Source organism: Canis lupus, chromosome 12, assembly GCF_048164855.1.
Source record: "Canis lupus baileyi chromosome 12, mCanLup2.hap1, whole genome shotgun sequence".
Lineage (NCBI taxonomy): Eukaryota > Metazoa > Chordata > Mammalia > Carnivora > Canidae > Canis > Canis lupus.
In genome coordinates, this window is record NC_132849.1 from 8149124 (window position 1) to 8162136 (window position 13013).

A 13013-nucleotide genomic window follows, 5' to 3' on the forward strand; every position below is an offset into this window, starting at 1 on the left:
TTGGGCGTAGGCTCTTTATTGGCCGCTTATCACTTCTCTGTAGGGGTCAGCCAGGGTCTGCAGAGTAAGCAGTGTCAGCTGAGGAATGTGGACCTCCTCTCTCTGGATCCCAGTGGCCAGGTTTCTTCCGAAAGGCCCCCCAGAGCTTAGAAGAGGAACTGGAAAGCCTCGGTCACATGTTGCTTCCACGCTTCCAGGCTGGGCAGCAGGGAGGAGATGCCCATGACGTGCCAGGTCTCCCCATCTGACACCACCGAGGTCTGGTAGGACAGCAGCTGCACGCCTGCCTCTGCCAGGAGGCCTGGGAAGTAGACGGGAAAACCGCTGATTGGCACAAGGCAGGGGGGGAAGGAGAAAAAGAGGCTGGGAATGGGGTCGGAACCCGTGGACCTCTGTGATCAAAGTTGCAGTGGACGGTGATGGGGTCAGAAACAAAGCGCTAAGAGATGGAAGAACAGGGCATCTGCCCAGCTTCCCTCACTACTCAGAGACCCTTTAGGAATCCCCTGACCATCACGCAAGGTAGGGAAGGAATGAGCCAGCCACAAATTGCGAGAGCAATCTCCTGCCATGCCGGTCATCAGATTTATCCAGACCAAGAGCAAAGGAGAGAAACAGGGGAAAGTTCCTTTGGTCAGTTGGCAAGGATGGTGAAATTAGGCCTTTTGAGGTCTGTGGACACAACCGCCAAGCCCGGAAGTGCTCCAAAACTCCCAGTGGGCCGGTGCCAGGGTCCTGAGGAGGGTTCAAGATGCCCCCAGCTGCTGGAGCACCCGCCCCAACATGCTTTGTTGCAGTCAGGCTGGCCCCCAGGGCCTGCGGTCAGAAGAAAGAAACCTGCACCCAAAGGCCCGGAGTTCCGAGACGCAGCCCTGCAGGCAGGTGCACGCTGTGTGCTGACCGCGGTGAGCAGGCCGGCTAATAGGGACTCTGGGGCTCTAACTCTGCCGCGGGCCCTGACACAGGAGAGAAGGCGCTTGCCCTCTGAGCTCTGCATCCATTTCCCAAATGTTCTGGGAACGGGCAGGACAGATCTTCTGTATGGTACAGAAATGTGCTGAGGGAGGGGGTGGGACTAAAGGAAGCAAAGGTCCAGGAAGCCCCATCCCTGGAGAGGACCCCCCCCCCCCGCCACAGACACACACACACACACACGCACACACACACAGCTTTAAGGACCCGGGAAGCCCTACGAGACCCCTCCTCACCAATCATGGTGGGCAGCATCTCAGGAGGAGACGGCTGAGCCCGGGACAGGAGCAGGGGCAGGCCCCTGCGCAGAGGCACTTCCGGTCTGAAGACAGCTCCGTTGAGCGCGTGCAGCACAGGTGTCGAGCCCTGCACCCAGCCCGCCGCCTGGTAGGGGGCACCTGCCAGGGCCACGGTCAGCAGGCATTCCCCACAGCCCTGCTCCCCGGGCACAGCGGGGTTGTGGGAGGTGGTTACCTGCAGGGAGAAGGCGAGGACGCAGTTAGGCCTCCCAGCTGCATGGCCTCTCCCCTCCGCGGCCCGAACACCGCTTTGCGGAGCGCCAGCCTGGCGGACACGCTCAGCCACTGGGGCTGCAGGAGAGGGCCCAGGGCTCTGCCCGGGACAGTCAACGCCCGCCCTCAGGGGGCAGGAGGGATCTGCGGGTCCAGGTGCAGGTGCGAGCTGGGGAGGAGGAGGAAGGGGCAGCCCGGCCCCTCCGGCTCTCCGCTCCCGGGCAGGTCAGTGGCCCAGTGCGGCGGGGAGCAGGGGGGGAGCCCCGGGAGCTCCGCTGCCCACTGCTCCTGCCAGCTGCCCCCGGCTCAGACGCAGGCTGGGATCTCACAAGGGAAGCAGAGGGGAAGGCACCAAAGGGGAGGCGCGGGGCTGCGGGCGCTCAGCAGCTATGAGGAGCTTCCAGAACTGGCGAGCTGATCGAGAACCTGGGTGCCGGGGCCGAAGGAGCACGGGATGGAGCCCGAGGGGGGCGGGGCGGACAGGAAAGGAGCGTTCCGGGGGCCACGCACACTGAGCCCGGCCTCTTGCACCAGCAGCTTAGCGTTCACCAAGTTCACATCCGCCTGACTGGCAGTGTCCTTTAGGAGGCCGACAATGACTGCAGGGCTTAGGCAGTTGCCGGCGTTCTTCAGGGGCGTCCCTGGGGACAGAGAACCTACAATAAGGTTGCTGTTTGTTGAGCAGCACAGGAGCGGCAGGGCGCTGACACCCAGCCTTGGGTCAGGGACTCCTCACTGCCCAGGGCCCAAGCCCCAGCCTGCGGGCCAAGTTCCGCTTCCCTCTGGAAGGCACCCAGTTCCCTGCCTTGCTTCCTCTGGGGATCCCGCAGCTCTGACCTCCCCTATTTCTAGCAGCGCCCAGGTCTAACCACCCCCAAGCTCTTCCCACGTGAGCAGATGCTCAACGGGCCACGAGGAGGACCAGCCTCTGCGGGTGTAGGAACTAGAGCCCTGCGCAGTCTCTCAACTACATCTGCCTACGCTGGGCCCACTGGGAAAGTGGCCGGAGCCTGCAGAGTCGCAAAGGGAGACCGAGGCCACTCTCTCTGCTCCCACCCCCAGCTGAGCAATGCTCCGGGGACCATCAGCTCGCCTCAGGACCCACCTTACCTTACCGTGTCACGGGGCACACCCTGTCCCACCACCCTATCTGGCACACCCGCCCCGACTCTCACTTTACACGTGAAGAACCCAGGTTCAGACAAAGGGAAATCTCACAGCGACAGGGTCAAACCCAGAATCAAGATCCTGTCCCTTAAGCTGGGACTCCCTCCCCCAATCCTACTGCCTCTCCCATGAAACTGTCTCTCATGGAGGTTTCTCTTGCATGCAGAACACGTGCATCTTAAGAATACTATACAATCGTGACTTGTGAAAATCACACGTATTTCTTAGTATTTTCTGGACTGTCCCCTCTGTCCTCATTGGGTAGCGAGTGAGCCCTATGCAGACAGAACAGGGGACTTGGCGTCACAAGAGCTATGTCCAGTCCTTTCCCAGCCCCTCGCTGTCTGAGACGTGCTACAGACACAACCTCTTCCCTCCCTCTGCAGTGTCCCCAACTCACCCTGTGTTACCACCTGGATGGTCCCTTTGGGGGATCCAGCCCAGGCTTGCATCAGCGTCCCCAGAGCTTCTGCGAGACCAATCCAAGGCTTGGTGTGTGGAGAGAAGGCACTGGTAAGGGCCTGGGCATTCACCTGCACAGAACGGGGAAGCAGAGCTGAGGTCAGCACGAGGCAGGGCAGGGCTCCTGAGCACAGCTCCACAGTGGGGAGCAGAAGGCACAGGGCTGTCCTGGTTTCGGGTGCCTGGGGTGGGGAGCGTGGAGACCACTTCCATTAGCCACCACAAGACTTGTGCCTTCAGCTTGGGAGAGCTGTAGAGCCAGAAAAGAGCACAAAATTGCCAGAAGGGAGAAAAAGGCATTTCTCTGCACCCTACCCCCACAAACTGTGCCCACCTCACCCCTTACACAGGAGACTGGTTGTTCCTGAGATGATGGGTCTGGACACCACAAGGAAGGTGGTCTTTGACTTAAGATGTGTGGGGAGTCACGGATCACTGGGACCTAGAGGGGTAGGTCACTCCAAGACGCCTTCCCTTTTACTTTACACCTCAATTAAAAAACAAAGTGGGGGCGCCTGGGTGGCTCAGGCGGTTAAGGGACTGTCTTCTGCTCAGGTCATGATCTCGGAGTCCTGGGGATTGAGCCCTACATCAGCTTCCTACTCAGCCGGGAGTCTGCTTCTCTCTCTCTCCCGCCCTCTGCACTTGCTCAGCACTGGTTCCCTCTCTCTGTCAAATAAATAAATAAAAGCTTAGGAAAAGAAAAAAGTGAGTGTTTACACGGTCATTAATCACTTTGACCAAATATTACAATTTGCAAAGCTGGTTTCACATATTTTTAATTAATTAATTATTCATTCATGAGAGACACAGATACAGGCAAAGACAGACGGTGGGAGAAACAGGCTACTCGCAGGCAGCCTGATGCGGGACTCAATCCCGGACCGGATTACGCCCTGAGCTAAAGGCTGAAGCTCAACCACTGAGCCACCCAGGTGTCACTGGATTCACATACTCTTTTTTTTTTTAAGTTTGATTGATTGAATGATTGATTTATAATAGAGAGAGAGAGAGAGAGAGGCAGAGACACAGGAGGAGGGAGAAGCAGGCTCCATGCCGGGAGCCCGACACGAGACTCGATCCCGGGGCTCCAGGATCACGCCCTGGGACAAAAGCAGGTGCTAAACCACTGAGCCACCCAGGGATCCCCTGGATTCACATACTCTTAATGATCCTATCATTCTTCAAATCTTGACCCATGTGGAGTCAACCAGGAGGCCTGCCAGGCAGCTAAAGGAGACAAAAGCCACATTTCCTCCTAAAGCTGTAAGTCTAGGGTAGGGTCTGAACGGCGGGACCGTCCCAACACGGCTTGATAACAAAGCCAGCTTGTCCCGGGTCACAATTTCAATTCCATTTTGTGGTTCAAGATGGTCTGGCTCTGAATGAAGCATTGGGCACTTTTGTGAGTCAAACTGTAAAGAGAACCAAGGAGTCTAAGAAGGATTTAATTCGAAACCTGGGGTGTGATATAAATCAAACAGGCTGCTGGTGTTGGAAATGGCCAAGGAGGCAGGCAGCCTGGCTTGGGGCTCCTGTGGTAGGGCTCCTCTGCTCCTCTCCAGCAGGATACAGAAAGGACCAGCGTGGACCAGGAGGCGGGACGAAGGAAGGCCAGTGCTGGCAGCAGAGAGGAAGGGCCATGGGCCAGTGGGCTGGGCTGAGCCTGCAGCCGCTGGAGGCAAGTGTCCTCCGGGCAGCACCTGTGGACTCGGGGATGCTCACGGCAGGTCTGGAGAACCAACAGGAGGGCTCTAAGAGGCAGGCGCCATTGAGCACCAACCCGACCCTAATGTGAGTCTGTGTCTAATGTTACAACCAAACCGGGGGAAGATGCAGAGAAGAATTAGGGAGGGACTTCCCATGTGACACAACTGTCTTTCTTTCTAAAAGCCTACTGGAGGACAACCTGTCACGTTGGGTGGAGACTTCAATCTGCCCCAGTTGAAGGCCTTTGACCAAGAGAGTTTACTTCTGGTATAAGATGGGAACAGTCTATGCTTCCATTTGATGGAGCCGGTGGTAAGGAGCCCCCTTCACGAAAAGGCCTGGACCGCCACCACCACCTACGGACTCCATGGTAACCCCTGAGGGCTGCAACAGTGAGGGCAGAGGCCTGCCCGGCAAAGGGCTGCAGAGGGACAGGTGCAGCCCTGACTGGCTGGCAATGGCCTCGGTCCCAGCACGGCACCTGGGGAGAGCTGCTCAGAGGAGAGATGTGCAGAGGGAGTGAGAAAGTGTCCCCCACACTGAGGAGCCGCGAGATGCAGAAGAGAGAAGGGAGAGGCACAGGTGGACGGGCCACGTGTTGTGGTTGAGCGCCGTCCTGTGGGTCCTTCAGGGGAGTAGCTGGCTCCCCTACTCTCTCGGGGTGTAGCAGGCAGGGTGGCCCGGCGAGCTGGGCTATCACGCCAGGCCTGGCAGGCTGAACAAAGCACCCTGTGTCTTTCCTGCTACTGCTCTGTCCTCAGCAATGAAAGTCCCCACGCCGAGGGTCAGCCAGGAAGGTCAAGGACCAGCCCCGGCCCCCACCCGCCATCCCCACGGCGTCCAGCATCGCCCAGGCCACGCTCCTCCATTCTCAAAGCATGTGGAGAACAAAGGAGCCTTTCTCTGGAGCCCGGGCCCTGAGAAGAGCCACAATCTCTGCACCAAGGCTACAATACGGCAGGGCCGAGCCGCCTCCCTGCAACCAGGCTGCAACTAGGAAAGCTCGGGACGGGGGCTCCCGCCGCCCCACCCAGAAGCCTGGCTCCAGAGGAGGCCTTATCTTCTACCCCCAGGGCCGAATCTGGTCAACACACCACTGCCCGCAAGAGCTGTCACCATGCCCCAAACCGGACACCACCCGCCCTCCCGGGCCTCGGCTCCTCCCTCCGACCTCCCGGCCCCAGGCCCACTTGGCCATACTTACGACGCCTGCCAGAGATTTCCCCTTCACCATGTCCACAAACTGGATGGCGATCTCTTCCCCGCAGCGGCTCTGGGCCTCCTTGGTGCTGGCGCCCAGGTGGGGGCAGCTGATGACGCGCTCATGCTCCACCAAGGCTCGGTCCCGTGGCGGCTCCTGCCGAGAGAGAGACACCTCTCGGTCGCCTGCCCAGGGAGGCTGGAGGAGAGGCGTGGGGCCGAGGATGCCTTCTACTCTGGTTCTGCTAGAAGGTTCTACGCCTTCTGTCTCTGGTTTCAACAGCCGGGTTCCTCGTCAACACCTCTCTACAGCAGAGTGGACAGGGCTAAGGACGGGATGCACATCTCGGCTCCCCCGCTTAGACCTATGTGCCTTTGGAGAAATCTCCACCTCTCTAGGCCTCGGTTTCTCCATCTATAAAATGGGTGAATACTACCCAGAACCAAACACTGTCGTGCAGACTGCACCCCAGTAATACAGGAGGTGCTCAGCCAGTGAAGCTACTGTTTGTTACTGGTTTTTGCCTCGAGCTCCCCCTCGCTCCTGAATCCTTGCAGCACTTCCAGGCCCTCTGCACAGCTGTCCCATCCTGGCTCTCACCACGGCAGGTGGTCCACCTGGGCACCTCTGCCCACCCCCTCTGCTCACTGAGCACAATGTATTGCCCCTGGGAATGTCACTTAGGCCTCTTGTCTGGCCACCTGGGCCTGGGAGTGCTGTGCACTTGGTAGCAGGTGCCACGAGAAGGCCAGAGACAGGCAGGGGAAGGTGCTGATCAGGGAATGTCAGTACAAAGAGGGCCAGGCGCACGTCTGCCTTCCAGAAGCTTACCATCTAGTTGTGAAAGATGACCAGGAGTATAAACCCTGCGTGCTCAGGACAGGGAATACACAGTGAGGGCAACACAGTGCTCAGAGAGGGCCGGGGACGAGCCAGGGCCCCACCGCAGATATCCAGCAACCCTCCAGTGCCTAAGCCAAAATCCCTGCTCTTTGCCCTGGATCTGTGATGCTGGAGTCCAGCTGGAAATGCGCTGTCCGTCATTCCTCTGGTGTAAGGTGGGGGGGGTGGCTCGGGCGAGCAACGACGGGGTCTCTGGCTCCGACAGAGAGACTGGGGGAGAGCAGCCCCCCCAGGGCACAGGGGACCCCTTCTGGCCATTCGCCTCAGGCTGCCCTCCCTCCCCAGAAGACACGAAGGAAAGGAAAGCCAACAGACACTGGGCAGAATGTCTTTTTGGCAACGGGATTCATTTCATCAGAGACCTTGGTCAATAATTAAGAGACCTTAAACCCGGCCCCAAATGCTCTCTCTCTGCCGCAAACCCTCAGCCTCAGAACGGATGTGCCGCGCGGTCCTCCCTGCAGTCATCAACAAGACAGCAGCGCAGGGAGCCTGGGGCCAGGAACTGGGTCCTATTTAAAATCTGAGTTTTGCAAAGACCACCCGGCGGCCTGTGCATCGCACTCCGGAGGGCTCCCCAAACCACAGAGGCGTTATTCTTGGCAACATAATTCCTCCTGAGTGCCGTGGAGGCCTCCTTAAGGCAAAGACCTTCTTCGTGCACACTGGGCTTTCTCGGCCCTGGGCCCTTTGTCACCGCTCCTCTCCTCCACCAGGCACTCACCTCTGTAAACACGTCCAGCGCGGCACCAGCACACTGGCCAGAGCGCAGGGCCCGGAGCAGGGCCCCCTCGTCCACGATCCCTCCCCGAGCGCAGTTCACCACGCGCACCCCCTTCTTGCACTGGGCAAAGGTGCTGTCGTTCAGCAGGCCTGCAAGGAGGGAAGGGCTTTCCTGCGGCACCGCTGCCCGGGACCCCAGCACCAGTGCCAGCAGCCCTCCCTGCCTCGTACCAGCTCCTTCCCCACACGCCGACAGCCTCTCTGGTCTCACCTCTCCCTTCTCACAGGCTCGGGGGCAAAGGCCCTGTTGTGGATTTAGACCGAACTCAGTCTAGAAACATCCTAGAGTCCCGGAGATCCTAGTGTTTTGAGTAAGTCCCGGAACCGGAAAGGCCAGCAGCGGCCCCAGCAAACACCATGGGGTCACGGGTGGTACGTGTCGAGCCATGCATTTCCAGCTAGCTCATCCCTCCTCCGTGGGATGCAGGATCAGCTAGCAGAGCATCACTCCATGCTCGAGGGCCCTAGTCCACATGCCTGCGGAGGCCCAGGCTGAGGGCCCACCCTTCTCTGGTCTGTGGCTTCCGTGGCCGACCCACAGGCAGGGACGCACATACCTGTGGTGGAGGGCAGCAGAGGTGTGTGCACAGTGATAAAGTCACAGAGAGGCCAGATCTCCTCCAGGGGCAGCTGCTGGACACCAAAGGAGGCCGAGACCTCTGGCGCAATGATGGGGTCGTACCCTACGGTCTGGTCAGAAACGAGAGAGAGACGAGCAAATGTCACTGTTCCTTACTAGTACTGGTATCATTATGATGGAGGCCATTTATCGGGCATTTACCAAGTACTACTGCTAAGTCTGTCCAAATACGGTAATACAACAAGGGTTGATACTATTCTACTTTAGAGCTGAACAAAGTGGGGCTCTCTATTTAGGAGGGGCTGGCCCAGAGTGTGAAGGGAGTTTGTTTACCTCCGAGCTCTTAACCATGAACAGATGCAAGAGCAGCGTGTGTGTGCGTGTGTGCACATGTGCGTGTGTGAGGTTGGATAAGGGGGAGCTCAGAACCCTTAGCAAACAGGGAACCCAGGAGAGGCAGGACAGCCACGTGGGGAGCAGAGACACACTACACTAGCATGGTATAACCAGGCGAGAGAGGACAGGTTGGCCACAGCCGAGGACCCTCAGGGCCAGAGAACAGGCAGGGGCCCTGACTCTTGCACAGACTGAGAAAGAAGTAGGTTGGGGCAGCGGTGCAGAGCAGGGCAGGCAAGGAGACCAAGACCGGTCGCTGGGGAGGAGTGCTGACCCGCCAGCGGGCAAGGTTTGGTCCCATCCTGAAGTGCCCTTTCAGAAGGCTCCAAATGCATCTAGTCTCGGAAGGCATAACTGGGTGACTCACCACACAGAGGCCTCAATGCTCAGGACGGATCCTTTCAACAGGGCAGGAGTGACGGGGAATAGGGAGCGAGGATCAGGAGGAGAAAAAAGGATGCACCAAGGCACCATAGAAGGCACAGGTCCCAGAAAGAACCTTCCTCTGGGCAGATTCCTGCCTGCCCCGATTTACCAACGAGGAAACTAAGGCAGAGAGGTGAAATGATTCAACCAAGGTCGCATGGTTGGCAGATGGTCGAGTGTGGATAAGAAGAATGTCTGGATTTGGAAGCCTGCACCCCTGGTGCCCACCCTTCTAGGTGGGGTGAGGTCAGGGGGCTCACAGCCCCACCTGAGCAACCGGGTAGAGTCAATGGAAACATGTCCTGTATCAGAACAGTGTCGGGCACCAGTCACACATGTCCTCAGCAAGGGCAAGCCTCTAAAGGTGATCAAGCCAGCACCAGCAGCTGGGATTCGAAGAATCCACAACCACCAGGACGCAGCCACCTCTTGACACAGCAGAGACATAATCCACTTTCTGTCTGGTCACCGGGGAGGCCTGCCGCGGCTCCCTCCTTCGGCTTGGCCGGGGCCGCAGCACCCACTGGGGGAAAGAGGCGTAGGAGCCTTAACAATCTCAAAGGCATCGTGTCCTCAAGAAGGCAGGACGCAGCTGCAGGAGCCAAGGGACGGACGCTGACCCAGGAGACCTGGACCTGGGTCCTCAGTACGAAGTGAAGGAGCTGGGTGGATGATTTCAAAGTCATCGCCTGCTCCAACACTCAGTCATTCAATATTCCTTGAAAAGACAGTTCTCTTAACCCTGAAATGTTAGGGGCGAACCCCAGAATGTTCAGAGGCGGCCTGGCACTGAACAAAAGGTAACAAGCAGAACAGAAGGCCTAATACTGGAAACCGTCATCATGTCTGTGTGGTGGAACTCATTTTTGTTCTCCTTTATGCTTTCCTGTGCTTTGTAATGCTTCCCCTGCTCATCATGAATTTCCTTGTGGGAAACAGAAAAGTCATCTCGAAAATACTGGCAAAGAGGATTCCTGTGTAACCAATTCCGCCCTTGCAGAGAAGAGACTGACATGGTCGTGAATGAGGAACAAGTTTCAGATCACAGTTTTCATCATCAGCCTGTGGAGGAAGCAAAGCCAAGGGGGAGATTTTGGGGGAGAGGCTGTAGGATTGAAAGCTCACAACCACCAGCCCCAGTGGTCATTCCCCCCTCAGCTGTAACCTACTCGTTTCCGGGGGAACAAGCAGCGTCCAGGGGAGGAGAGAGGATCCCTTACAAGTGCTCTTTGTCTGCCAGCTCAGGGCTGCCTGGAACAAGGGCCCTGTTCATCTATAATCCAGATGTACTTCGTTCACGTGAGCGGGGGAGGACGGGGACCACCAGCAGAGGTCACAGAGCTGACCCCGATGGAGGCGAGCTCCCGCCACTCTGGGGCTTGGGGTTCTCGGGAGTCCAGAAGCAGCACGGAGCGCTGGGAGGAAGGGTCCCGTGGGCGGAGCCGGGCCTAGTGCTGGGGGCCTGCACCCTGTGCTGGGTGCCTGCAGCTGGTGGGGAGCAGACGGGGAAGGAGGGGACCCGCATCCTCCACAGCGGTCAGCAGGGTCTGACTCAGCTGTCTTTCTCTTGTTCGGCTGCAGACAACTGCAGGGTAGAATTCGGCTGAGAAAACGGTTTTCAGTTTTCACTCGGGAGACCCAGGGCAGATGGCAGCTGAACACGGCTAGGAGCTGGGATTCCTACACCAGGAGACCACGTTGCGGGGGAGTCGAAAGAGTATATGGTTGGGCCCAGGGGAACAATGTCTGAGTAGGGTCCTAACGCACCCTGGAACGGGTCAGATGTCCCGATACTCACACGTTGCAGCACTTCCAGGTATGTACCCTCTGAAGACTGCCCTACGGAGGAGCCTGAGGGAGAGCCACCAAGGGGTTCTCCACCTGAATCCCAGCCTCAGGACAGGCTCCTAACGCTGGGGAGCAGGGGAACCCCAGCTTTTCAAGTGGCGCTACAGAGCCACGTCCTAGCTGGTGTCATAGAAGGCAGCCTTGCGAGGAATATTACACCTCCCCTGGGCCTCTGGCTTAACAGTGGATGCCTGAGAGCAAGGAGGCTTTCACGGTGAAGGGGTTCCAGGAAAGGAGCCTAATCATCACATCCTCCTACTGCCTCACAGCTAATTCTTCGGGCTGAAGATGAGAACTCTCTTCCCTTCACACAATGACATCTTACTCAGAAACCCACTATAAAAAACGATCAGAGCTGCAGAGGTGAAGGCCCAGAGCCCTACCACTTACTCTCTCTCTCTCGGGTCCCATCCCCATGTCCCTAAGGTACCTTCCCAGAACTTGGGGCTCTGGGAAGAATGTAAAAAAATCAGTACTCTGGCGCAGTAGGAATTCCAGTTACCAGACTGAGCTAGGAGCATCCTGAGGAGATTTCATCCCGAGGAAGGTCGAGCACAGTGACAGAGCAGAGACCGTCTAACTCACCTGGATCAGGCATGAAGACAGTGGTGGGGATGCAAGACAAAGCGTACTAGATCGGAAGTCAGGAGACCTGGAGCTCAAGCTGGACTCCACCATTTCCCAGTCCTATTATCTCAAACATATCATATAACCTTCCTGGGCCTCAGTTTCCTTGTCTGTAAACCTGGAATAAGAATACTGACCCTGCAGGGGTCACTGCAAGCACAGTCTCTGACACAGTAGACCTCAGTAAACATTAGCTGGGCCTGAGAGAATTGGTGACATCTGGTGCCTCAGGTTCAATGTCCATCCCTCTGGGATAACTTCAGATTCATCACAACACGGGCCACCAAGAAACCGTTAGGAGATCCTGGCCTGTTCCTCACAGGAAACCTTGGTAAGAGAGTGCAAGGCTCAGTTGCTGGCTGGCTTGGCCTGCTAACACTCTAGCGGGCATGCTGGCATGAATGAGTTGTGTCTCCAGAGTGTACAACATAACATGTTCAGCAAATGGGTTGAGAAAAATCTCCAGGCAGAAAGAACACCATGGAGCATCAGACTCAGATGACTCCGACAACCAGCAGGCTGCAGATGGCCAGAATGATTCTGACACCCACATCTGTGCCATGTGGCTCAGAGCAAGTCAGGTAGCTCAGGTGGCGGCACGTGAAGATTCCTCTCCAGGCCTGTCTGGTTGGGATGGGGGCCTAGGTGGGCTTTCTCTCCCCAACACACAGCGCCCCCGCCAGGTGCTGTGGGAAGCCAGGTGGCTGAGCTCCCTAGCAGAGCTAAGGTCTAGGATCCCCGCTTCCCTGAGGGAGCAGATAGTGACAAAGAAGGGATGGGAAAGGAAAGGGGGCAGTCCCTACCCAACGTCTGAGCACAAGAGGGACTCTGTTGATTGCTCCTGTGACACAAAGGGGTCAACTCTTAAATCACGATGTTCTGGAAGGGTTGGATGTTAGTTACCCAGCCTAATTAGTGACTAACAGCCTAGGGGACAGATTATAGGCCAGGGGACATCCCAGGACCAGGGAAGGAAGGGGTGATCAAAATCATCTTCACGTGCTTCGCAGCACTGCCCGAGCCACCCAACCAGAACTACTCAGGGTGCCCTATGCCTTCTGGTCCCACTCTGTCTTAATTACAGTGTGCCCACGAGTTACTGTAACAAACCACAGTCCTTAATAATTTTACTCTATTTCCTATGATCACACAAAAAACTCCCTGCTAAAGACTATTCCGCAGATAAAGAAACTCGTAGCCCATGGGCAATGGGTGCTCAGAGCTATGACAGCTTTAAAGGCCATCTGCTTCTACCTCTCTGCCCATGCTCACACCTCGTCCTCACATACTGGCCAGGTGCTTAGCCAGTCTCATGTTGAGTATCTGCAGTACTGGGAGACTAACTCTCTCATTCCATTTGGGGCCAGCTCTGGCTGGAGCTCTGTCCCCCATGGCTTGTACCTACTGGTCCTCCTTGGATCCACTC

At 57.3% G+C, this 13013-nt stretch overlaps 1 protein-coding gene across 4 annotated transcripts in view; it reads right to left on the reverse strand.

Annotated features, from left to right (window-relative positions):
- Positions 1–13013, reverse strand: part of LOC140601052 (D-3-phosphoglycerate dehydrogenase-like) — a 27392-nt gene continuing 14379 nt past the window's right edge. For 2 of the 4 annotated variants that reach the window (XM_072769562.1, XM_072769561.1), the window contains 7 exons: positions 8268–8400; positions 7652–7800; positions 6028–6180; positions 3052–3184; positions 1995–2125; positions 1209–1446; positions 1–301 (listed from right to left, as the gene is read on the reverse strand). In XM_072769562.1, the coding sequence (XP_072625663.1) occupies positions 147–301; positions 1209–1446; positions 1995–2125; positions 3052–3184; positions 6028–6180; positions 7652–7800; positions 8268–8400 (1092 nt within the window). In that variant the 3' untranslated portion in view covers positions 1–146. Of the gene's footprint in view, positions 302–1208; positions 1447–1910; positions 2126–3051; positions 3185–6027; positions 6181–7651; positions 7801–8267; positions 8401–13013 lie in introns of all 4 variants that reach the window. The other 2 variants (XM_072769560.1, XM_072769559.1) reach the window with 1 other exon arrangement.